Consider the following 27,993-nt stretch of genomic DNA (forward strand, 5'->3'; position numbering starts at 1 on the left):
AGGACTGAGAGTGCCTGGCTCACTACCAGGGCTTTGGAGCTGTGCTCTGGCACCACTCCAGCTCCAGGCAAAAACCTGCAGCTTCACTGCTCCAGAGCTGCTCCACGCTCCAGCTCTGGGCTCCACTCCAAAGCCCTGCTCACTGCAAAAGCGCTTTCCCTCTCTTGGTATTGACACCTCCTCATCAATTATTGGGATTGGACCACATCCACCCTGACTGAATTGGCCTTCAACACTGGTTCTCCATTTTTAAGGTAACTCCCTTCTCTTCATGTGCCAATATATATTTATGCCTGCATCTGTAATTTTCACTCCATGCACCTGAAGAAGTGGGTTTTTTACCCCTGAAAGCTTATGCCCAAATAAGTCTGTTAGTCTTTAAGGTGCCACCGGACTCCTCATTGTTTTTGTGGATACAGACTAACACGGCCACCCCCTCTGATACTTTATCCTCAAGTGAACACAACCACATCCATAACTCAGTTGATAAAGTTTTAACTCAGACATTATTACTTCTGAAACTCTCTAGCGTGATACAACAGTGGCTACTGAAATGCCAAACCGCATTCATTTAATTTATCTTGGAAACCTTCATATACATGTAAAAAAAAAGCCTCAAATCATAACAGAAACAAAAGGTCAGCCTGTTACTTTCAGAATAAATGTAGTAAACTTCAGAGCAAACAAGTTAAAGACATTTCCATGTAGAACATTACCTATTGCATAGTGGATGTTTTAACAATACTGTACAATGGGGTCAGCATTTCTTTTGATAAGAAATACAAATACTACACTAGATAAGACAGCCTGGTAAGTCCCCTCTGAAGAACATTTAAAATATTTACTTGTTTCTCATAACTAATTGGCAGTGAGCTGCTCCAAAGTAAAGTTTCTAAAAACAGAGTTTAGGTTTTTAAACCTTAGCACACATAATACAATTCAGTTATCCACAAAACACATATTACACAATCATCCTCATGAACCTCCCCACAGCTCCTAATCCAGTCCTCTCCCTGAAGAGGGGACGTAGCCACAGCTTATATGCAGATTCTCCTCTAATCAACCCACAAAAATTACAGTAACTCATCACTTACTTAAAGTCGTCCCAGTTAATGTTTCGTTGTTATGTTGCTGATCAATTAGGGAACATGCTCATTTAAAGTTGTGCAATGCTCCTCTCTAACGTAATTTGGCAGCCGCCTGCTTTGTCCACTGCTTCCAGGAAGAGCAGCCCGTTGCAGCTAGCTGGTGGGGGCTTGGAACCACGGTGGACTGGCAGCCCCCCTACCAGAACCCCCTGTCAGCTCCCTCCTCCCCTAAGTTCCCTGTGCAGCAGCTGCCCAGCAGGTTAGCAATTGCCAGCAGTTCAACTGTCCCTCCCCCAACTGCCATGTGCTGCTCTTGCCCTCTGCCTTGGAGCTACTCCCAGAGACTTCTGCTTGCTGTGCAGGGGAGGAGAGGTGGAAGAGGGGGGCTAATGTTAGGGTGTCTCCCTCCCACCTGCTCCTGCACCTCACTTACCCCATCTTCCATAGAGCAGAGGGGACACATGACAGGGCTCAGGATGGAGGGAGCTTGCTGGTAGCAGCTGCGCTCTCAGCAAGGTGATCTAATTAACAAGGCAGTGTACTTAAGAGTAGGGTCAGCATGCTTAAAGGGGAAGTGCGTCTCTATCTCTCGCACATATGGTGTGTGTGTCTGTCTGCGATGCTGTCTCCCCTCCCTCCATTCCTGCTGCCTTGTAGAGTGTGAGAATTAACCCTTGAGGGCTCAGTCAATTGCTAGTTCATCATTTAGCAGTAAGGCATTCCCTGGGAAATATCCCACCCTCTGACTCCTCCACTTCAACCAGGCTTCACAATCATCATCACTGTGTACCAGTATTAAATTGTTTGTTTAAAACTCACACTGCGTGTGTGTGTGTGAGAGAGAGAGAGAGAGAGAGTCTTTTGTCTGGTGAAAAAAATTTCCCTGGAACCTAACCCCTTCATTAACATTAATTCTTATGGGGAAATTGGATTTGCTTAACATTGTTTCGCTTAAAGTCGCATTTTTCAGGAACATAACTACAACGTTAAGTGAGGAGTTACTGTACTGTATTTTCCCACTGCTAGTTTCCAACCTGGGCTCAAGTCTGCAAGATCAGGCAATCAGGGAGTGCTAGTCCAATCATGAGAAAAAAAAACTAAAGATGTAGTTCATCTCTGTGACGTTCCCCTGGTGTTATCTGAACTGGTGGTCTGCTAAGTCATTCCAATCCTTGAGTCTGGGAGCCAGAATTACCCTGCTCTGCTGTGTGAACCCCTACTCCCAGGCTGTTCACGCACAGCTTCTGGCATGTAAGCTGCTCTCGCTTGCAGGAAGCTGGATGACACTAGCCAATATCTCCGGTCCCAGATGCAACCCGCAGTGTTCAGTTATGCCTGCTGGACGCTAGCATGAGTTCATGAGGTCCTTACAGACCTGGACAACCAAAGCATTCACAAGACCGACACATAACAGGATGCCATGTTGCTCAGTTTTCACAACAGAAATGACTACAGTGGAAGAGTCCAAGGACAGGAGGACCATGTCACCACAAAACTTCAAAAAACAAAGAAACAGAACTGAATGCTAGGATTTTCTCATAGCTCACATTGGCAGGTTTGTATCTTTATTCAAGCAACCTTATAAATATATGATATTCACTTCCTCTATATTCTGGGAGTAAAAAATAAAAGGTTGCCCTTTAGAAATGTCATGTGTTTTACACTAAGACTAAGCTTCAGGGTTCTTTAATTATAAAACAATAAAAATAAGATCAAAATGAAAATACAAGAAATACTTCCTAGCCATTCCTTATAAATAGGAGAAGCTGAACGCTGTCATGTCACTATTGTACAATAAACGTTAATAAGATTCAGAGACATATCTCCATGCACCGAGATAAGATTAAACTCCTAAATGTGTGTGAGCTGAGTAGTTCAACATACATTTATCAAAGAGAACTTTCTGGTTTTATAGAAAATAAAATCCATGCTTTGGAACTCTGCGCCTGATGTTCCATCAACAAAACATGAAAAAGAACTAGGAGCTCCGCCTCCTCCATAATCAGAACCACATTTTTAAGAAAGGCAATTTATCAGAGGTTTTCAACAAGTTTAGATAATGTATTCCAATGGCCACAGTTATACCAATTTAGTAAATACCTTTCACTGGAAGGTATTCTCTGCAAAGAGAAGTCAGGTACTATAATCACAAACCTGATGTTTGGCACAAACTCATGGCCAAACCTGCCCAGGGCCTGCTATCTATGAATCTAGATTGGTGTTTTCCCAGAAATACCAGAACAAAATGAAAAGTGGAATATAAACAAATGTGCTGGCCATTAATGTCATTTTCATTGGGGGGAGCAGTGAAGATCTCCGCATCCCTCTTCACTTTCCACCTACCCACCTTCCCATGCACAGTCTTATAAATAAAAGAGGTGAATTCCAAACCCTGAAACTGGAAAGCACATGGGTGTTAAACATGCAATTTTTAATTATTATTACCTTTCAGGATCTATTTCTGAAATTAATCTTGTGTGGGCATGACCCAGGAACCCATGCGGAGATCACGGCAGGATTGTGGCCTTGGTAACAAGCTTTTTATACCAATACAAAAACAATATGGCACTGCTAATTTCTCTTTCTTTTTTTCCTCTCCTCCCCTGCTCCCAGTTGCCCTGCTCCAGTCACAGCCCATTGAAGGATTGCCCACACAGAGTTCAGATTTCAAGAGAGTATTGTAAGCACTCTCCCTGCAAGATGCTCCATCCCTACAGAGCAGAGTTCCCTCCTCTGTTTCCAGCTTCTCTTACCTGATAAGAAATGGTAGAGGCTCACACTTTGTGGTGACCATGGGAAAGGCCGGGAGTCCACACCAGCTGTGAAGGAAGTATGTTTAACTCCTTAAAAAGCCAAAGTGCCATGAGAAGACCCCAGTGACTCTAAAGCAGTGGTTCCCAAACTTGTTCTGCTGCTTGTGCAGGGAAAGCCCCTGGCGGGCTGGGCCGGGTTGTTTACCTGCTGCGTCCACAGGTTTGGCTGATCGTGGCTCCCAGTGGCTGCAATTTGCTGCTCCAAGCCAATAGGAGCTGCTGGAAGCGGCGCGGGCCGAGGCACATACTGGTCACCGCTTCCAGCGGTTCATATTGGCCTGGAACAGTGAACCGCGGCCACTGGGAACCACAATCCAACGAACCTGCAGATGCAGCAGGTAAACAAACCCGCCCGGCCCACCAGGGGCTTTCCCTGCACAAGCAGCGGAACAAGTTTGGGAACCACTGCTCTAAAGGATTGGGTGTGTAAAAGGAAGGCAATCTCTGATGGGTAGTGTGGGCAGAGAAAAAAGGCTAGAATCCTCTGACCCCACCTGACCTTCAAATAGTTCCACGAGTGGCTTTGATGTACCATTGTTGTGGGAGCCAGGTTCTTAAGAAAATCTCCTCCAGCAGACCAACTAGAGGACCTGAGAAGGGTCAGAGTCAAAGCCCCCACCTCCAACAAGAAATCAACAACCCTTTTATCTCTGTGGGATACTCTGACTTGAGAGCAAGTGCAAAGGCAGTTCAGAAAGTGTCTGCATCATCATGGGGATCACTGCTGGGTAGCTTTTTGATTATCTACCAAAAAAAATCAGCTCTCTATCACTATTTTAGCTATATTTCATGACACTCTGGCAGTCCATTTCAGTAGAATGCAGTGAAGCTTATTTTTATTATCAAAGATTTATTCAAACAAATAGCATCCAGCTCAGTGGCCCCTTGCAGTCTAATTATAGAGTAGACTTAAAAGTCACATTTTCAAAATCTCATTTCTTCTGATTCTAATCCAAACAACTAAGTACAGCTGTGAAAATGAAGCCTGTCAAAATTTCGATTGTACAGATCCCCTTAAAAACACTGAAAGAGACTCAGGCTGCTACATTGTTTTAATCACATTTTTTGATATTCATAATTATCTCCCTGAAAATTCTCATAGAGCAGCAGGTAGCATTAAAAAAGACATTAATGTTGATTTAACATCATGCAGTGATGCTGGTATGGACAGCATAGAAAGCAGTAATAAATTTGAGGAGTATGGCCAGGGGTGTTGGAGGTGCAGCAGCACACCCCAGCTTGAAGTGGTTACCATCGTTACAGGGTTTACAGTTTTTTCCAATGGCTTTCACTGCCCCTACTACAAAAATTGTTCCAACGCCACTATATATGGCACGAAAGCAGAAAATATTACAAACCGAAATCTCTCGCTATGTTTACATAGTATACTTACAAGTCTGATTCACCTCTGCCTTATTCTAGTTGTATATAAGGAAGTCAGTGGAGTTCCATGGCATAATACTAGAGTACAGAGAGAAATTATATATAACAATTTTACACAGGCACAGTATAAGACTCAAAGACAAAGAAATTTTATGTTTGTTTGTGTCACTGGTGATAAGCCAGGAAGTGCTAGAAATCTTGTGAAAAAGCCAGGCACGGATCTCGTAGTACATAAAAACAGCCATACTGGGTCAGACCAAAGATCCTTCTAGCCCAGTATTCCGTCTTCCAATAGTGGCCAATGCCAGGTGCCCCAGAGGGAATGAACAGAGCAGGGAATCATCAAGTGATCCATCCCTTGTTGCCCATTCCCAGTTTCCGGCAAACAGAAGCTAGGGACACCATCCTTGCCCATTCTGGCAAAAATATGAAGTAAAATATGAAGAAGAGACTTTATTGGAATAGTACATCAGATATATTGAGCAAACTATACACATGCAATCTGTAGGGCAATATTTATATCGGCCTTTATACTGGATGCAAATACATATTACGTTTGATTTATCTTTAAAGACGAGTATACAGCAGGGAGCAAAAAGGCTAAAATGATTAAGGCAGGACTAGAGAGAGGAGTTGCAAGTTCTAGTTCCACAAAATTCTTACATGAACCTGGCGTTTAGGGGTCAATCCTCAAAAGTGCTTTGGAGACAATAGGAGAGGTGGATGTTCAGAAATTGTCAGAATCAGGGCCTTCATTTCGCTGTGACTCAATTTCCCTATCTGTGAAATAGGAATAACGCTTCGCTACCTGCCCTCACTAACACCTCTGTGAAGTAAATTCACTCATGTTCATAAAACACTTTGAAAACCCCATCTGGAAGGTAATGTATCAGTGCAAAGTTTTATTACCATATTCATCATTTATCTTGTCTCTTTGTTTGGTACTAGGTTTTTCCTGTTCATGTGAAGATACAACTGACAGTTTTCTGAAAAGATAAAAATGCTTTGTCTCCTCTGAGGTTTACAGTAAATACAGTAGTGCATAGGTAGTCCTTACACTAAGATTCAGGCACCAGCTTGAATAGCTAAGTGTGGCATTTTTCATAATTCCTCAAAAATATTTTTCTGGCAAAACAGAAAACATAATAGATCCCAGATGGTAAGAATTAATAGTGGGCAAAGTGTTTTGTTACAGTAAAAACAGACTCAAGCCTAACCTGAACCAAACTTTTTTTTTTCCTAATTATTTTCAGTTGCTGCTTGTGTCTGCATTTTCCTGGGCCAAGCTGGGACCAGAAGTACCAACATACTATGACAAGGCTGTTCTTAAATACTTCTGTCCCCACTGAAAGGAAATACTGGAAATCTCAGGAGAAGTCCTCTTAGCATAATATTTTAAACAAAGGTTAGCATATTCATGAGACTTGGATAACTCCAATAAACATCCAGTAGAGGCTTTGCTGCACTTAACTTTTTGATTTTTTCCCAGCAACTATATGAATTTCAACCGTAGATCAGTATCAGTGTAATCAGTTTAAAGATTCACACTAATCCTGACCATCAGAAAGCTTGTCTCCACCTACAAAAAACCCACAGGAGGATGTGGAAACTCCCCATAGAGCTCCCCCTCCACCAATTGTCCCTGAAGGGAAATGCCAACTCTCTCCCCACACCCACCCTCTCTCTCTCTCACACACACACACACACACACACACACACGGAGTATTTAGCCCCAAAGCTTCATGTGAAAGCATTTTGTCCAATGGTATTTGATGAGACTTTGAGGATTCATCGGAAGCCATTACCACCTGCATGGGAACCTTGGGGGCAGTCTGTGTTGAAAGACAGCCCCTTGCTGCCCTCCCATGGATCCATAGCAGCAGCTGACCCTAGAACCCTTCTATGTGAAGAGATTTTGCTTCATGGAGGGACTTTTCACTGAAGCGAGTACTGCTACTTCCTTTCTGCAGATTCCCTATAGGACTGGCAAAGGGGGGAAAAATGTGGACCTGATCCGAAGCCATTGGGAATCTTTCCACTGGCTTCAGCAGGCTCTGGATCAGACCAGAATTTTTAAAAAAGCTCAGCACCCATATTCGTGGCAACATGCTGAAAATAGTGTATCCCCCATATAGACGTCAAATAAGTGGCTAGGTTTTCAAAAGAACTCTCCGTATGTTGGGCGCTGAGCACCAAGCCCTGAGCTCTTCTGAAAATCTGGCCCTGAATGTAAAGCTCACCCACTCCCTTCAGACTCAGAGATACCCAATTCAGGAGAGGGGTCCCCTCAGAGGTGAAAGTAACTTAAAGGACTTACTGGTACGCCAGAGTCCTGAGCAGCGGCATGTCCTCAACCGGAAGAGGCGGGGCCTTTCAAGATTTAAAGACCCTTTAAATCACCATGGGAGTCCTGTTGCTGCTACCCCGGGGTGGCACGACCCTGGTGATTATTTAAAGGGTCCGGGGCTTCCCACAGCAATTTAAAGGGTCAGACGCTCTGGCTGCTGCGGGGAGCCCCAGGCCCTTTAAAGTGCCGCTGGAGCTCCTGCAGCAGGGCTCGGGCGGGGCTTTAAAGGGCCCGGGGCTCCCCGCAGAGGCTGGAGCCCCGGGCCCTTTAAATCACCACCGGAGAAGCTGGTCTAGTCCAGCATGGCGTACCAGCTCTTGCTCTGGACCGTACAGGCTTACTTTTACGTCTTGGTCCCCTGGAGGTCTGGGTTGGAGGCAACTTCAGGACACTCAGCTTTCTTTCACAAAAATAGCCTCCATTCTCAATGTTGTTGGCAATTCTCATCAAATACCTTTGGACAAAATGCTTTCACATGAAGCAGGATTTGAAACTTTTCTGACATAATGCAGTCACAACTTCAATGTTCAAACACAAGAATGCTGTCAATTTCAAACTTTCAATGCTACTATGACAATCTCACAGAAGTAACGGAGCTACGCTTTAAATGCAAGTAGCTAAGTCACTAAAACTTAAATTACTAACTGGTCAAAACCTGTATTCAATTTGTTTTCTGAGAACAAAATTTCAGCAGTTTTACCAAAAGTGAATTGATATGATAATTTTTAAAGTAACAAGTTTAATAATTCCAAGTCTTTGTACCATTTCACAGAAGTACTCTCATTAAAATACAGCGCTGGCAAGTGCCAGCATGTTGTCAATTACTTGTTTTTAAGTTTATTAAATTATGCGCATAGTGATTCCTGTTTCTTGCTCAACAGTTTCACTGTTTCACCTTCACTGGAACTGCAAACACATTGATTTCACTGCAGTTTCTATAAATGGGAATCCTCTGCTGAAATTATATTTTATAATTTCTCATATTGTTTTAAATACAAATGACTTTAATGCCTCTCTCTCCAACAATGGGAGCACCAAGTCATGAAAAGTTATGCCACAGCAAGACTTGTTCCCTCTAACTTGATATCAAGACATCTTGCACTTAAAGTGTGTAATTAAAAACATTTCACTGGTTTTTTTTTTATAAAATACACAATGGGGACCCGAAAGACTATCATTGTCATTAGCTGTAATGTTTTCAGCTGTTACTATAAGTGCAAATTAGCTTTATTACACAATATCAAAAGGCTTGGAAAAACAAGTATAATATATTGCTCAAAGGACTTTTCAACACCTATGGACCAAATTCTCATCTCACTTATACAGATGCATCCCAATTAAGTCACTGGGGTTGTATTAGGGTAAGCAAGAGGAGAATTTGAGCCTGGCCCATGGAATTTTATGATGTACCCCAGTTCACGTCCTGTCATTCAAACTCTGAATTCTATTTCAGAAGAAATCTACAGTGCTCTCAGCCAAGGATTAGAGACAGTACCATTGATCCCAGTGCTATTTGCCATCAGATAGCAGAAGAATAAAACGCACACAGAGAAAATAGTAATATTTAGACTCTGCATTCTTCAGTCCCTTGTCTGCCTTCGTTCAAGGAAACCATAGATTTTTGTCATCAGACAGATTGTCAGTTCCCCTCATGATAATTTTCCAGAGGGCTTTCCACAAGGGAGCCACTGATTTTGATTTTCTTTGGTCATACATTACTTCCCCAAATTAGCACTCTTCAAGAGCCATTCATTTACTACAATGCATAAATGAAGAGAAATGCCCAAACTAAGTGGTGTCAGATGAGCTTTTCTGAATTCAGACAGCTCTGCTTTAAACATTTTTGACAGAAAATCCAGAAGCCGGATAATGCCAAAACCTGGGTGATAAAACATTCTGGACTGAGGAATCTACTTTGCCTCTGATTCAATTTAAAGCACTTTTCACTTTCCTCCTTGTAATTAGCAATTACAGAGTTTAATAAAACCAATTCAAACAGCAGTGTCAGCATGTTTTTGTCTTATAGCTATTTGTATTCATGATTAAATAATGCATCACACATTGTGTTGGTTTTTGTTTGTTTTGATGAGTGTAGTTTACCTTAAATTGTTTGATAATACTTCAGAATATATTAGGAAATGTATTGTAGTACATTCTGTTAAAAAAAAATTATAGTCTAGTAGTATAAAACCATACTACAGATGTCTGCTATTAAATTCTTGCTGGTTTTTTGGTAAGAATTATTAGGTTTTCAGATTAGCAGAGTGATCAGAAAAGTGCTACAGGAAAGCATTTGGCCTTTCACATTTACTAATAATGACTCTTCACAGAATGATATTCTGAACTGGAAATAACAACACAGTACTAGTTTGGATGTTTTTGTTTTTGGGGGGCCAACAGGGGGAGGACAATGTATTTTACCGTCCACCAGTGATTTGAGCCATGCCTAGAAGAAGAAGAAGAAAGAAGTCAAACAATAGTGATGGACAGTCATCAAAACGAGATCTCCCATGTTGTTCAATTATGCCAAAAGCCTTTTAGTGCACCCAACCTGAAAACATGAAGTAGATGCAGAAGCACTTTATAAAATAATGATGTATTTAGTTTCCTTTCAACATCTATATTATTCAGGTTTATTTGCATGTCATATGAATTCAGATTAACAGTTAATACAAAGTGAGAGATTTATAGAAGATCAAGTGCTTCCTGTATGGTACGAATTGCTTGCAAATGGTCAGTGCTACAGTGCTAAGTGGAGCACCAGCAGAACTACTACTCCTCTCACCTCTCCTACTCTAGGAGAAAATGTACCTGAATACTGTGGGTTTTACACACATGTAAATATAAGTAGGGAGAACCAAAAGGCTTACAAACAGCATGAATTAGGAAATTATACACCTACTCAGATTTGCTACAATTGTTGGGGACGCACTTGGCATAACCCAGGTAATTCGGGAGAATGGAAGGCCATGAGAGCCGATGAAGTTCTCTTGTTCTGAGCCATAGTGTACCAGCTCCTCCATTTTGAGTTTTATTCCTCCATGTTTGACCTCAGGTTGCCCTTGTTGGGAGGGGCTACTCCTACTCCCTCTGTTGCTGGGCAGATTTAACCTTTGGGCGGGAAACTGAACTGTTACTAGGCAGACTTAGCCTTGGGTGGGGACTGTGTGAGTGACAGATCATGTTATAATGTGTATCAGTTTTGGTTCCAGTATAAATAGTTAGGTAAGCTGTTTGTTTGGCGCGCTTGATCTGAGTCCTGTGTGGCTCCAGGCGTCTTATTTGAGCTCAAACTAAGTTTGGTTACTTCTCCACCCTGGTGTGTTTAATTGGATGTGAAGCACACCGGGCAACGGACCCAACCGTTGCCACCCTCGGGCACTCTGTGCCGGCAACACAATGACCAATCGGACCATGGGTAGTCAGGCCATGAGTTCAGCCTACTGGTTAGACCTGTGTCCAGGATGAGCTGAGAGTCAGAAGCCAAATGCCAGAGCCAGCAGGTAACCAGAGTCCTAGGCCACAAGAGGAGCTGAACATCAGTACCAGAGGGACAGAAGTCAAATCTCAGAGCCAGAGGATAACCCGGAATTGTAAGCCAAAGGGAGAGCAAAGGATCAAGGCCAGAAGGGAACAAAGGCTGGAGCCCAGAGCAGGCAACAGGTGAAGCAGGAGCAGGTTCAGAAACAAGGCTGGAACAGGGGGAGCAGACAAACACAGCGGCAGGTGTGGTACACATTGAGCAGCTACTGATCTGCTGTGGTTTACAAGCGGGGCTGCTAAAGCATCAGCCAATCAGATGCTGTGGCTACTCTTGTCAGTTCTAAGGCAGTGCAGCTGGGTTCATTGATTACTTAGTAGCGGAGTTAGTCAGGGAGCAGGCCAGCACCTAGTCCTAGGAGGTCTGACCCTCAACAGTTATTTAGAAGCAATGTGTAGCATCATGATTCCAGAAGACTTTTAGGTCTTAGAACAAAAACCATTCTTCTCAAAGGCAGGCAAATGGAACCGTACTGGGCCCTTGATTGTTTTCAAAAACACTTCAGAACTCTGTATGGTGAACAACAAAAATAGCTGCCCCAGAAATTACAGCCACAACAAAGGCAATAGATTTCTGATCCTCACGTTCTATGCCAGGAGCAGGAGGTATGTTTAGAAATAATTTTAAATGAAAGGTTTTGGAGAACTCCATGCATTGCTTGAAGTGGTATTACAGCTACAGACTATGGGCCAATCTCATTAGCCTTCTGTTTAAAACTATCAGTAAATTCTACAGCAAGAACCACTGCAAAGAGAATACATGAGAAAATACAGCAAGCCAGAGGATTAAGGTGTTGCTGTATGCATAAGGGAAGAGCAATTTTTAGACAAATACATCAAACACCCCTTGATAAGCATTCCAAGAGAAAAGACAAGGTATGTTCGTATTCCATGCTTCCAGTGACATTTTCTTGATGAAAAATTAAAGCAAATCAGAGGGACAATCAAAGACTAGGGATGAAGGGTGTTTTAAAAGAGACTGAGTCTAAGATCATTTTTACATAAGCATGATTAATAATATGTCTGTATGACTAGCAGTGTGGGTAATCATAATCTCTTAAGCATCAGTGCATTTCTCTGCACAACTGGCTTTGAAAAGTCACACAGCATTACATGAGTTTGTGTCCACAGTGTGCAAACAGTGCACTGTCCTATGCAATTACAAGAACCGTCATAGATAAAAACAGGGTAAAAGTGAAGATGTTTCTACAGGTGAAGGAATAAGGCACAGTCAAAACATGCTCTTGCTATATCATATTTTCAAGGCAATTCCAAAAACTTGGATATTTAAGCATAGCTATCCTAATTTTTGTTAAATCCACTGAATTCAGGAAAAAAACTTCCAGCAACTGAAAATACATCAGACAATGAATGATTCTTCATTAAACAGGAGGGCAGTAAGACAGGCCTCATTCTGAAAGAAGTGGAGCATAGAGCTGAGTGACAAAGAAAGCATTGGCCACGGCTCATTAAGCAGGAACAGAAATTTATGCCACATTATTACAAAAATTACACCTTTCAACAGCACATCAACCTTTCAACACTAGGCTGTCATGACAGTGCTAGGTACAAACTCAACATCTGTTGGAACTGCACTCGCAACCATCTGTTCCAGAGGTATGAAGGTTACAAATGAATCGGTTACATTTTCTGCAATCTGAATTTACCACAGACATTTTCATTGCCTTACTCTATCTCTGATGCCCTTACGCGATATGTGAGCTCTATTAATGATGTTATTACTAGTGTTGCGTGTAATTATTGCATAAGCAACATTCAACCCTAAATTTTAAGAGAAAATCAATGGAAAGTGGGAGGGTTGATCATGTTAGAATGAATTGTAACTTTTATCTGAGCTACCACATAACTGAAATGCATAGTTCTGTATGTAATGTACAGTGGATACCAAGTGTATTCCACACACAAAGAGAATCATTCAAATCCTGATAGCACACCCAGATACTAAGAGACTCATTCTGTTTAAAAAGTTCAAACTGGAAGATACAAATATTTTCTCAGCAATTTTACTTATTACTTTTTGATGTACCCCTGTACAGACTATACTGTACTGGTGGCACTGGTGAACTAATGCACATACACCTAGGGCACCATTTCTCAAATGCAGCCACCAGGGGGTTTCCCTGAAGCCAGGGCAGTTTCAGGAGCGGGGGGGGAGGGGGAATCAGCCCCTTCCCTTCCTCCCTGTAGCTCCTGCATGCACCGCCTCTCTGGAGGCGCAGGTAGGACACACAACACTTAAAGAGCAAGGGAGGAGGTGAGCAGTGAGGCAGGCAGGAGCCTGGTGAAGAAGTAAGGAGATGAGTGATGAGCCTGCAGCAGGGTGAGGAGGCAGGTGGGCGCTCTGGCTGCGAGCAGGGGAGAGCTGAGGAGGCAAGCAGCGAGGCGAGTGGCTGGCAGGCAGGTGGGCCTGGCTGGGGATAAGGAAGTGAGTGGCAAGTCAGCAGCAGGGTGAGGAGGTGGGCAGCGGGAGTCTGACTACGAGCAGGGGAGTGAGGAGGCGAGCAGTGAGGGAGTTGAGGCAAGCAGCGAGCCTGCAGCAGGGTGAGGAGGTGGGCATGGTGGGGAGGTCTGGCTCCAAGCTGTGGGAAGTGAGGAGCCGAGCAGCGGGTGAGCAGGGATGATGGGGCAAGCAGTGAGGTAAGTGGTGGGCCCTGGCTGTGAGCAGTGGGGCGAGAAGGTGAGCAGTGAGCCACCAGCAAGCAGGGGATCTCGCAGAGGGCCAGGGGTGTCCGTGGCAGGGGAGTGAGGAGACAAGCGGTGGGTGGGAGGGGTGAGATGAGGCGAGCGGCAGGCACATGGGCAGCAGGTGGAGCCCCCCTTTGGGGAGGCTCACCCCTGACTCCACCCCTTCTGCCCACAGCCCCTCCCAGCAGCCAGAGCCCTGAGACCCTCTGCCATCCTGCAGCTGGAGGCACAAGACCCCCATCCGGAGAAGCCCCAAGTGCCCCCCCCCTTGGTTGAAGAAGCCCCAGGCGGGCCAAAGCCCAGAGGGCCTCCCCCCCACTGCAGCCAGAGGAGCTCGGACTGGCCGAAGCCCAAGCCCCTCCATCTGCCTGGAGGAGCCCTAGACCAGCTGCAGCTATTCCTCCCCTCCCCAGATCCCAGCTCTTGCATCCTCTTGATATCACTCTCTTACATCTCTGTCTCTCATCTCCTCGATGAACTACCATTGTAACTAACACTTTGAAAGCGTGACTTCCTCCCCACCTCTGGTCGGTCTGACTGTTCTTTGGATTTCCCTTGTATTTATTCAGATTGTAAACTCTTTGTAGCAGGGACTTACTCTCTTTACAATCTTCCAGCCTCATCATTGGTGACTTCAACTTCTGTGCTGACATCCCATATGACTCCTTAGCATGCTGGCTCTTCACCCTCTCCTCCTGGTCTCTTTCAACATTGGATCAATTTTCTCACACACCAAAATGGCCCCTTTGCTTGAGCTTGTCTTCACTAAATATAGTTCAATTTCTAATCCCTTAGTAGCTGATTTACTTTTGTCTGACCACCATCTTGTTTTCTTCAACATTGCCCACTCACCCCACACCCCACCCCTCCATCCATGGCCTCCAGTCCATCATTCTCCATGGCTTTCCAATGCATTCCTTCCTGCTAGCTCTTATGTTGACTCATGTTGATTCACTCTGCCCCCACCTTACACTCCTTTGCCCACTCTCCGAGAACAAACACCTCCCAGTCAAACGCATCTCTCCCTCTGCATCCACATCCCCCGATCATATTCCTGTACTGCTAGGCACCTCTGCACAACACCACACAGAGTTCCTCCACTACACATTTGCTCTCTCCTCCTTCGATGCTGTCATATTCCTAGACAAGCAATACTAATTCTCCTCAGTGATTCTCTTTCCCACAAACTCAGCAGCCTATTCACCAGCTTTGACTCTCCTTATATTCTCCCCTTCTGTTGAACCCTCCTCCTGAAGGCAGGCTATTGCCAATCCTTTCAGAGAAAAGAATGAGAAGATCTGACATGATCTCATGCTCCCTCTCTTTTCTGTCTTCACCCTTCAACACTTCTTTGTACTCCTCCCCTTCCTCCTCTAACGGCCTCCCCTCTCCTTAGCTTCTCACTCTCATTGTTTCCTACCCCTCATGATGCAAACATGCATGGTCTCTCCATCCTTACAAAAAAGTTTTAGCCCCATTCCCCTTCCAGTTACCACCCTTTCTCCACTAACTTAACTGATTGCACCACCTACGATTACTTTCTTCAGTTTCTCTCCATCTGCTCCATCCCCTCCCATAAGGCTTTTGTCCTCCATTCCACTGAAACTATTCTCATTGAGTTCTCCAATAATCTCCTCTTCAAATCTCTGTCACTTCCCTTTAGCTACTCTGAACGGCACCAATCATTTCTTCCTTCTTGCAATTTTGTTCTTGCTTGGTGTTCATTACTCTGACCTCTCATGGTACTCCTACCTTTCTGAACCCTTCATTTTCACCAGCTCATCCTCTTAACTCTCATTCTCCGTTAGGGTCTCACAGGACTGCCCCTTAGCCCAGACATCATCTCCAGGTAGTCCCTTTGTCTAGGTGATCTCATCCACTCACACAGGTGCAACTACCATACTCATGCTGAAGATTCACAAACTCTCTCTCCAGTCCTGACCTGTCTTCTGCCATCAAATCCCTGATCTCAGTCTGCCTCCGACATCTCCTCATGGATGTCTTGCTATCAATTTAACATGAACAAAACTGAGATTCACATCACCTCTGCTCCCTCGCTGCAAATTGTCAGTTGACAATGGCTAAGCAGGTGGTTAGCAAGGATTACTATATTATAGTCAGGGCTGGCATCCCTTTGTGTCAGGGATGTGTCTTTTGCCATCCCAATAAAAATTCACTCAAACTTGGCCATGTTATAAGCCTTTGAAAAAATCTCCATTTGCACATGCACCGTAGAGACTTATTAGAGATTAGCAGCTAAATTCTCAAAGATTCAATCCCCTCTCATCTCCTATGTGCTGGCTGGACTGGGTATGCACCACCCCACAGCGTGACTGAGCATGATCCAGCCCAGAGCTGCAGGGGCTGTGAGAAGCACCTTCCCTGCAACTGCTGCTCTTAGCTGCTGTGCCCCTTTGCAGCAGCAGGAGCAGGGACTGAGTATAGGGAGACTCTTGCTCCTGTGCTCTCAATTTCTGCACCACTGGCACCCAGGCAGTGTGGAGGAGGGATCCGTCTAATTCAAAATCAGGGGAGAAGAGAACTGGACAGCTGGGGTGATAAAGGGAGAAGACTGGGGCATGGACCCTGGGACAGAAGTGAGAAAATGACATTGGAAAAGAAGTTGAAGGAGAGAGAACACTAGGATTGGAAACAAGTAGTGGAGAGGGACAGTAAGATTGGACACGGAGTCTGTGGGAACAGGAGATTGTGACAAGGAAACAGAGTGGAGTAGGGAGGACACTGAGATCAGATGAGGAACCAAGGGCTGGGAGGAAGGATGTAGACAGACTGGCTGGGTAAAGAGCCTAGGATGAGGCGCGTAGACCGGGGAGCCAGGGCAGGAGGAGACTAGGACTAAGATAAGGAGCCCAGGAGGGCAGGGGGGGAGCTTTAGAACTTGACTAAATGAGCAGACCAGGACTGGAATAAGGAGCTAGAATGTTGGGGTGAAGAAACAGGTCTGGAACAGGGACATGCTAGAGGGGCAGAAGGAACAGAAGGGTTTGTGATTGCTAGAGAAAACTCTCTTCCAGAACCCGAAATGGAACCCAGGAAATCCATGTCTTATCACTTCTCTGCTGAGAGCAAATACCCTATGAACCCTCTGGTCAAGTGCCCCATCTCCCGCTCTGGTGCTAGTCCACATACAGCAGAGGTCCCCAAACTGTGGGGGTGGGGCACAGAGAAATGTTCGGGGGGCCATGCAGTAGGGCTCAGGCCAACCCACACAGGCAGCAGGGAGGGAGCACCATCCAGCCCCACTCTACCCCCAGCCCGACTCCAGACCCAAGCCATAGTTCCACTCGACCCTGCTCTTCCTGTAGCCCAGCTCTGCCCTCCAAAAAACAAAAAAAACTATGTTAAAACAACATTATTTACATTGCAAAGTCAAACATTCAAAAGTTAGGAAACACCAGATTTATGACTGCCCATGCGACCTTACTGCTGTTCCATTGTATGTATACATTATGACACAGTCTTTAATTACATATTGTTTATCAGCATGATGGATGGTGCTCACTGAATGAGTAGCTATTAAATATTTTGTTTTACCCTCATTGCTCAATGTGTGGCCCCATGGTTTATTTACTACACAGTACTCAAACCCTGCTCTGAATACAGAATTATTAATTTCCTCATGGGCTTTTCTATACACTTATCACTATAGGAGCTAACTGCTCCACAGACATCAATGAATTTCTTTCTACAACAGCGCTGTTAAATGAAGTAGTAGTATTATCCCCATTTCACAGACAGGCAGGGAACTGAGGCATAAAGAGATTAAAGCTGAAAGTCTCCACGAATTCTGGATGCCCAATCTGTGATACCTAGGGCCTGATTATTCAGAATAGTTAGCAGTCAATAGCACTTTATATGTTCAAAGCACAGCTCCCAGCTGCAGCTGTGAGTGTTCAGCACTTTGGCAAATCAGACTTCAGGTGCCTCAGATTGGGCACCTAGAGAAAATGAGGAATACCCAATTAGAGATCATCTATAAAATGTTTGCTTTACATGACTTTCCTTTAGCACCAAATAGGGACTTGGTCTCATTCATTTCACATTCTGCAACAAATGAAACAGGGGTCATACAAACAAGTCTCCTTCATTAAATAACCCTCAAGCCCTCCCTAGAACAGGTCCATCCTGTATGATGAATGAGACAAGAGTTCTATGGAAAAAATGGCCAGGTATAATGAAAATACAGACTGTATCCTAATACACATGCACAAAGGAGCCGAATTAAAGTTTCACAAGCATTTTCTACTTTGGAGCGCTTGATTCCGCAACCTACTCTTCTTTAAATATAATGTTGTATATATTTATGCTAAAGTATTAATCTTATTTTATATTTTAGACATCTTCTAATTCTCCAAAGTGTGCACTCAGCCAATCAATGTAATCACCTTTTCATTCATTATGCCCATTCATTACACTTGGTTTTAATTTAGGCCCCTACTCTGCATGTGCTCAGCTTTATGCAGTGTGAGTAGCCCTATTGACTTCATTGAGATGACTTACAGTATGTCAAGTTCAGCATGTGCAAAAGTCTTTGCAGGATCAGGGCCTGAGACTAAGTTCTTCAGGGCAGATATTGTCTTTTACTATGTGATTATAAAGAGTCTGCACAATGGGGCAACTAGTCATTATTGGAGAACAAATAAATAACATGCCATCATAATTAATTTCATTCACAGGTCACATTTCAGGCACACACTGAGTCCTATCCATTGAAATTGCATTCCTTGGTCTGGCTAAGAAGCATGGATTATTACTGTTACTGACTAGTGGAGATTAAAACTACTAAAGACTTGATCATACTTGGCTTTAATATCAAATCAGAGCACGTCTTTGAATTTTCTGCTCTCTGGTATCAAAACAAGTCTTTCATTCCAACTGCAGAAGTAATACAAATATTTTAATATGCTCAACTATTTCTCATTAGATATTTGTTTTGGAAACTGTCTGAAGTTGCTATAGTGGAACTGTAAAGTAAGCTTTATTTTGTCTTACTTTCTGCAAGTCTCAAGTTTCCATGTGTATTTATTTACATGAATTTATTCATAACATATATTTAAGAATAAGGGGACACGTTTCAGGCAGGTAGGCCTAAAACTAGATCTACTAGCTTTGGTTTGGTTTGCAGGCACACTATTTCCCATCATGCCACCATCCCTCCACACTGCCTTCCTGCTCCCTTGTCAGGAGAGGGGTGTTGAAATATATATATGACTTCTGAATTCCAAAGGGGAAAAAGCAAAATTCTTGTATATTTCATTAACCTGCCTGGTCATAAGAAAAAAGAATAGACACAGAGTAGAGAGACACACACCTACCTACCTTCCTTCAGATTTGCTGTTGGCAGGTTGCCTTCCAGAAAAGATAGCTGTAAAATTGTTTTAAATCTTTCATTTTGAGGATTTTACGAGGGGTTTATGGTTAGGAGACTAGTTACTGCATAATTATGTTTAAGGTAGACTAAATTTTGCATCTGTTAACTCTGTCAGTGTCCCATTAATGGTATTTTTCATAAGATTTTATAAAATTTAACCATTGTCTTTAATGAGGCAGGCTCTTTCTTCATTATATCACAAATTTTATATAAACTGATTTAAGAAAAGACTAGTAACGTGTCAAAGAATACAACAAGAAGCACTAGAAGCAACAGCTGTATAGCCAAATAATCATGGAATGAAAGCTGATATTTCTAATATGGAAATATCACAAAGCAGAATATATGCCAGAATAATTCAGTTGCCAAGTCTCATGGGCTTTGGAACCCACACACTTCCCTAAGTAAAACATGCTGAGCATGAATAGCTTAAATAGATTTTTAAAAAAAATCTAACACATTTAGAAGAGCAAGAGCCCAAAGTCACAAAGAAAGCACATCAAAGAATTTTGACTACAACCATGACCCAATCTTCAAAGTGATGCTGCATCAATACCTCTCTCTCTCTCTCTCTCTCACTCACAAACACACAGGCCTCTATAGATAAGTGAAAAGTTAAAATAAGCTTACATTGCACTCAATTAGGTGCTGGATGAATGCAGATTTGTATTCAAATAAGGCCTTTCAGAACATTTATTAGTATCACCACAGCATCCCAGAGTAGAGTTCCTTATCTGAGGTTTGATTATTTGCAACAAATAGGTAAATGTGTTATCCCACCCCATTTATAACCTCCCTTGAAATTTAGAGCATCCATGATCCAGCTGGAATCTTCAGTATTACAAGATACTGATACTCTCTAATCAGGTCGCTCCTCACTGCAAAAATGAATTGAGTCTGTGAACTTTATTTACCACTTTTCATGAGGGTTATATGTTTACTTACTGATCTCTGAACTTCAAGTTAAATCATTATTCTGCACGCCTCAATAATGCTGCTTGTCCCCTTCTTTCGGTATATTTTCTTTTTGCCCTATGCCTTCAAATTCATTCTGCCTTAAAGGTTATTTTATTTTGCCACTTAACCAGTTCTTCAAAGTTTACTATGAGATTTAACACTGCTTTAGGCATGCCAAAAAGTTTGTCTGTGGGATTGTGTAAATTCATCTGGCAATTTGTCTGGCTGACCATCTGGAGAACATTTCAGAGCAAAAAACATGGAGCAAAACCTTGCAGTAAGGACAACCCTGGGCCTGAGCCCCCTGAGACCTTAATACGTGTCACTGATGACTCCTGCAAATAACTGGACCGTCCAATTTTCAGTATTGCTCAATCCCATATACTCTCCTGCATCCGCCATCCAAATCCCAGTAAACAACATTTTCCTGTTTGTATGCAGGAGTCAATGAATTGGCTGGCCCAATACCTGACTAGTTTTGATTCTTTATAAACTTTTCCCCTTAGAAAGAAAAAGAAAGAAAGAAAGAAATGGAGAGGAGTTGCAATAACCAGAAAGAAAATTAAAATCCTATTTTCAGGATAAGCATAACTTTAGAGAGAAAACATGATAAATGCAAACCCAAGATTTTCAAATCATCTGTTCTTTCTTTGTAAAAGACAAAAACAAAACAAAACAAAAAAAAAACCCCTACACTCACATCTGGATTCAAGAAGGCCAGCCTCGGACCTGTAAATCCTGTCAGCGGAATGCAATGTTAAATTGTTGGGCAGAACTACACACACAGAGACCAGATGAAAGTTGTAAGCGTGATCTAGGCACGGCCATGGGGGTGGCGGGGAGCGAATTCAAAATAAGGTCTTACCAATGCCCCCTACATATTTTTGACACAAATCCTACAATCACATGATCCTGTTCCTTTACACAAATTCCAGCCCCGCCTCAGTTTCTCCTCCTCCCCGCCTCTCTTACCTGCAGTCTCTCGGTTGCCGGCTGCCACATATTTCACCCTCTCTGGTTCTGCGGGGGAGAGGAGGACACTGTTGATTGTGAGCTGGGCTTCAGTTCTCCAGGCTCGCTCACATCTGTTTGGGGTGGCAGCGAGGTGCGATCAGTCCTTCAGCAGCCGGGGGACGGGCCAGTGTCCAGGCAGCCAGGGCCAGACTCCAGCTGCGGGAAGCCTGGTAACTTGCACCTCCGGGTTCTCCGCCGGCTCCTCTGCTAGCCGCGCTGAGCGGTCCTATTGCACCAGCGAGCGGGACGCTGAGCTCCGCCGGCGGCCCCCCCAGTGCAGCAGCAGCAGCGGCGACAGCAGCAGCGCCCCGGCCTCTGGTCCCTCCCACGGCCCCGCCCCCGCTAGCCAGCGCATCTCTGATGAGTCCCCCCCACCCTCCCCGCAGCTAAGCGGGGCTACGCTCCAGTGCTCCGGACACGAGCCCTGCGCGGAGGCTCAGCTTGCTGCAGACTGGAGGGCTGCTGCAGCTCAGCACAAATGCATGATAGTTTTAGCACGGGTGAGACACGTATCACCCGTTTCAAACCAATCTGAGGATTATGGCATGACTGAGCGTCTGCAAGACCCCAAAGCCACGCTCCGTGTGTCAGGTAGAGCGTCCCAACAATAGCAGAGCTGCTTGCTACGCAGGATGTGCTGTTTTGACATATATGATATGTTTAGCATGCATCTTGCCTTCTGCTGTGGCACACACGATCTATAGATAGCATCCATCCTGGTTCTGTCATGACATATGTGATATATAGCCTTAGTACTGGGAGGTTAAAATCACAGGCATCTCCCAGCACCATGAGGTATACAGTGTGCGTGTATTTAGTATTCTTGGCTTGCGGGGCATATTTAGCATGCAGCACATTTTTATATCCACGCTATAAACAGCATTTATACTTTTGAATGCAGGACACTCTTTTGGCAATTAAAAAATGAGAATAACTTTAAAATTAGGATTACATTTTGCAGAATGTTTGCTCACGTTTCTGATAAATAAAGTAGATTTGAGTATATTCAGCTGTAACATGAGCTCCTACTGAAACTTCTCATCCTTTTCATGTGGAACAGTAGGTGAGTGTAACAGAGACATCTACTGGCTAGTGGCGTAGCATGTTTTCTCAGAGGCACAGGTCTTCTTTGGACTTGGGTAAAGCAGCTCCCTAGGTGTAGGTGGGAATATGGTTTCATATTTCCTAGAGGGACCATTTCTTATACCAAATAGCAATGTTTATTTTCCTCTTCATTAGGCCTTTTAAAACGCTGCTAGGTCACTGTGTAACTACACGATTTACCTTACTAATCATTAGGGCTGTCAAGCAACTTTAAAAAATGAATCACAATTAAAAAATTAATCACAATTAATAGTGTGATTAATCACATTGTTAAAAAATAATAGAATACAATATATTGAAATAGAAAATATCCAAAACTACTTTTTTCAAATATGTTGATTTCACTTACAACACAGAACATAAAGTGTACAGTGCTCACTTTATATTTATTACAAATATTTGCACTGTATAAAACAAAAAATAGTATTTTTCAATTCACCTAATACAAGTATTGTAGTGCAGTGTCTTTATCATGAAAGTTGAACTTACAAATGTAGAATTATGCACAAAAAAAACCTGCATTCAAAAATAAAAATGTAAAACTTTAGAGCCTATAAATCCACTCAGTCTTACTTCTTGTTCAGCCAATCGCTCAGACAAACAAGTTTGTTTACATTTACAGGAGTTAATGCTACCTGCTTCTTGTTTACAATATCACCTGAAAGTGAGAACAGGGTTTGCATGGCACTGTTGTAGATAGTGTCCCAAGATATTTATGTGCCTGATGCACTAAAGATTCATAGGTCCTTTCATGCTTCAACCACCATTCGAGAGGACATACATCCATGTTTATAACAAGTTTTGCTCAATAACCATCCAAAGCCATGCAGACCAATGCATGTTCATTTTCATCATCTGAGTCAAATGCCACCAGCAGAAGGTTGATTTTCATTTTTTGTGGTTCAGATTCTGTAGTTTCCACATCGGAGTTTTGCTCTTTTAAGACTTCTGAAAGCATGCTCTGCACCTTGTCCCTCTCCGATTCTTAAACCTTGGGTCAAGTGCTGTAGCTATCTTTAGAAATCTCACATTGGTACCTTCTTTGTGTTTTGTCAACTCTGCAGTGAAAATGTTCTTAAAACAAACAACATGTGCTGGGTCATCAGCCAAGACTGCTATAACATGAAATGTATGGCAGAATGCGGGTAAAACAGAGTAGGAGACATACAATTCTGCCCCAAGGAGTTCAGTCACAAATTTAATTAAAGCATTATTTTTTAAACGAGCATCATCAGCATGAAAGCATGTCTTCTGGAATGGGAGCTGAAGCATGAAGGGGCATACGAATGTTTAGCATATCTGGCACTTAAATACCTTGCAATTATGGCTACAAAACTCTGTTCTCACTTTCAGGTGACATTGTAAATAAGAAGCATGCGGTATTATCTCCTGTAAATGTAAACAAACTTGTTTGTCTTAGCAATTGGCTGAACAAGAATAGGACTGAATTGATTTGTAGGCACTAAAGTTTTACATTGTTTTGTTTTTGAGTGCAGTTATGTACAGGTAACAAAAAAAATCTACATTTGTAAGTTGCACTTTCACAATAAAGAGATTGCACTACCATATTTGTATGAGGTGAATTGAAAAATATTATTTCTTTTGCCATTTTTACAGTGCAAATATTTGTAATAAAAACAAAGTTTGCGCTGTCTACTTTGTATACTGTGTTGTAATTTAAAATCAATATATTTGAAAATCCAAAAATATTTAATAAATTTCAATTGGTATTCTATTGTTTAACAGTGCAATTAAAACTATAATTAATCACGCTGAATTTTTTCATTGTAATTAATTTTTTTGAGTTAATTGCGGGAGTTAACTGCGATTAATTGACAGCCCTAATGATCATATTGTATATGACATCACACCTACCTTGTGAACTCCTGGATGTGGTGTGTTTTCAGGGGACAGGGATTAGCCGATGTGTGTTCAGAACTGCAGTGCAGTTAGCTGGCTACACCACTTTATTTTCTGAATTTATGATGTTTCTACTACAATTAAGGGCACAACACTGCATCTCTGAGGCTGCTTCTTACCTCAGTGTCCAATGCAAAGAGCCTGTAATAACAGAAAATCCATGCCTGGAGTGTGCAGTAGGTAGTTTTACTGGGAGATGATCTGACAGCATATCCCTGACAAAGCATCTGGAGTATCAAAATGAATAAGGGGAGATAATGTCATTAAGCAGGAGACCACCTTAAAAACTGAGCTCCTGCTTGTGCTATGAGGACATAAAATATCCCATGGCACTTTTCCTAAGAGAGGTAACTTGCCCCAGTATCCTTGTCCAACCCTGCCTCCCCTCCCCAACTCTATGACATACCGTGATGATTGATTCCCGTCTCTTGCCCTAGAGTGGCTGCATTTCAGCGGTGCTGTATTCATGTCATTAGCCAGAAAGAGTTTTGGATTCTTTGGGGTGGTGCAGAAGTTCTACACTGCTCAGAATTTCTCCTGGGATTATTAAAATTAAAACAATCTGCAGTACACCTTGAGCTTTATCTATAAATATGTCTATATTATGGACGGCAGGGAATAGGCTGCAATAGCTTCACTTTCCATTCATTATAGCCCACCTCTATCCACATGCAAAGGAAGAGGGGAGAGAAAATGCATGTGATTCCCCCACAAAAAAGGTAGCAAACATTAACTGTGGAGAATTTGAGTCTATCATACACAATAGCTAACAAAAAGATAGCCATTCAAAAATACTAAACCTTAACATGTACGGGAATGGCAAATTAAGGTAACCTGTAAGAATATTCCATAAACCCTATTGTTCATAAATTTGCCTAGCAATACGAGATGCAAAAATTCACATTACACATTCTCATAACAACCCTAACTCTGACCCGCATTATGTACCTACACGCACACGGGTACATCTACACTGCCATAGGGTTCGAAGTCAGGTTCAAGCCTAACCTCCTTAAGGAAGGAGACACGCAGCCACAGACTTGCTAAAGGTCCTCAGGCTAGGAGCTCTTCTAAGGTGGGAAACAGCAGGAGCTCCTCCTCACTTACCTGCAGGAGACACATAGCAGGGACTTCCTTCTTCTACAGAGTTTAGGAATTCCACAAAAGAGAAAAGTCTCCATACTTCTCTCCTGTGGAATTCCTGATCTGTACAGGGGAGAAGACCTTTTCCCCTGACATGATGCCTCACACCTCTACTACACCAGTCAGTCACATTTCCTCCCTGAATCCCTTAAATATTAACATATACAATGTTGTTATGCTTGACTTTGATATGTAAATGTTCCATACATCTGATTCTGATGGATGTTTATAAATGGCATAAAACAAAATGGCGAGCATGTGAAATGGCTTTAGTGACTATTGATAATTACTGTTTACCAGACTCCTGAATATTCAGTAAGGTGCAAAAAAGCCCAGAGGGTCCCTGTGATACAGAACAAGGTGCAAAAGCTAGAAGAGTCCAAAAATATGTCCAAGGGAAACTTCCAAAAAGAGTCAAGTATCAGAGAGGTAGCTGTGTTAGTCTGGATCTGTAAAAGCAGCAAAGAGTCCTGTGGCACCTTATAGACTAACAGACGTATTGGAGCATGAGCTTTCATGGGTGAATACCCACTTCGTCGGATGCATGTGATGCATGCATGGTTCCAAAAAGAACTTCCCTAGACACACAACAACAGATTTAAAGGTAGCCATCTTGCAGCAAAAAAACTTCAGGACCAGACTTCAAAGAGAAACTGCTGAGCTTCAGTTCATCTGCAAATTTGACACCATCAGCTCAGGATTAAACAAAGACTGTGAATGGCTTGCCAGCTACAAAAGCAGTTTCTCCTCCCTTAGTATTCACACCTCAACTGCTAGAAGAGGGCCTCATCCTCCCTGATTGAACTAATCTCGTTATCTCTAGCCTGATTCTTGCTTGCACATTTATACCTGCCTCTGGAAATTTCCACTACATGCATCCGACGAAGTGGGTATTCACCCACGAAAGCTCATGCTCCAATACGTTTGTTAGTCTATAAGGTGCCACAGAACTTTTTGCCGCTTTTCCAAAAAGAAGAGGTTTTTACTATCTTCAGCTTCATATATAAGACCTTGATTTCTTGGGAGGCTGAGAAATCTAGCTCCATCCAGCATGTGCTTAACTTTAAGGAGGTGACTAGTCACATGGAAGTCAATGTGCTTAAGTGTTTTGCTGGATCAGGGCAACGGTGCTTAGTGCCTTGTAAGATTGAATCCTGTTTTTAAACTTTCTTGAAAACAGCCAATCTGCACCTTAATCGGAAACATATGTATTAAAGCAAATAAAGGTTTGCAGCTTCAATTTTCAAGACACTAAAATCTCGATTAGAAGGGGGCTGAATGCAGCCTGAGTCACACACATCAGAATGTAGCCGGAATTAGAGACCCACTGCTGACACCTCCACAGTCCTATGGAGATAAAAACCTAAGAAGAGAGTGTCCAGCATCTTTTACATATCAAACCAGAATATTTGCCAGAGCTCTCCTTTGTAGATTTTCAAAGTGAACAGGATGTTGTGGTTTGTCTTCTTGACCCCTCTCTGTCTTCTCATTAACATTTACATTCTTTGCTGCTCTCCGCACCAGAGGTATTTTCTGAAAGCTTCTCTGTCTCTCAAATAAACGTTGAAAACAATTTCATTGTACCCCGATGTAACAATCAATTTACCAGGCACTCTAGACTGAATCAGATGGGACTCTATATAATCCAGCCTGCTGTCAATTGATGGTCTACAAAGGAAGCTTAGAATCCAATGCAATTAGCAAAGTGATGGAACATATGGGTTGGGGTTCATCTTTATTTACACAACTTTTATACAACCTAAGACAATTGAAAAAGCTGCATTAACTAATTAATGGGTTCTGCTAGCATGTGGCAAAACCGTCACTGAAATGAACAAACAGAAGCCAGTCTCCATAGTTCTGACTACCAGGACAATGTTCATACAATGCAAAAGAAAACTTGTCTGTTGTGACTATTTTGCATGTCATTTTTATCTAAGATAGCAAGGTACAAATGCTTTTACACAAATCCATCACCAACCAGACTGGAAATCTCTGAACCAAGTAATACTGGTCATGTTTTTAATTTTTTTTTTGGAGAGAGGGGAAGTGATATTGGTCAAGTTCGTCCTTTAATGGTTCCAAATCTTTACACCAGGGACATCATTTGCTATGAGATAAGAGGGGCAGATGCCCACCTCCCCCCTACTGACACTGATTTGCCCAGCCGGATTTTTCATAGGTCTATATGCTCCAATATGTCTTCCATTTCTGGCCTCCCACCTCCTGACTTTCCAGGATGTAATACATATGCAGAGTTGTTGTAGCCGTGTTGGTCCCAGGATATTAGAGAGACAAGTGAGGTAATAACTTTTATGGACCAACTTCTGTTTGTGAGGGAAACACACTTTTGAGCTACACAGAGCTCTTCTTCTGGTCACCTGGTAATAAAAGATATTAACTCACCCACCTTGTCTCTCCAGGAAATAGAACGTTCTAGGTGATACTATATACTGAAACAGTTTTGACCCCCTCCTCCAGAATTTTTCTGAAATGACCGTCCACAGAACTGATGTAAGGAGGGAGGCAAGTATGAAAATATAGTTAGGGACCAAGACTTCTCAAATGTTCACAGGGTTAAAAAAA

The 27,993-nt window shown here is 42.8% G+C and overlaps 1 protein-coding gene across 1 annotated transcript in view; it reads right to left on the reverse strand.

Annotated features, from left to right (window-relative positions):
• PID1 (phosphotyrosine interaction domain containing 1) overlaps positions 1 to 21,519 on the reverse strand; it is a 155,718-nt gene extending 134,199 nt beyond the window's left edge. The window contains exon 1 of the mRNA XM_050964175.1: positions 21,199 to 21,519. Coding sequence (XP_050820132.1) covers positions 21,199 to 21,228 — 30 coding nt within the window. The 5' untranslated portion in view covers positions 21,229 to 21,519. The remainder of the gene's footprint in view (positions 1 to 21,198) is intronic.
• Between the last annotated feature and the right edge of the window lie 6,474 nt (positions 21,520 to 27,993).

The sequence above is a fragment of the Gopherus flavomarginatus genome, chromosome 8 (assembly GCF_025201925.1).
Source record: "Gopherus flavomarginatus isolate rGopFla2 chromosome 8, rGopFla2.mat.asm, whole genome shotgun sequence".
Classification (NCBI taxonomy): Eukaryota; Metazoa; Chordata; order Testudines; family Testudinidae; genus Gopherus; species Gopherus flavomarginatus.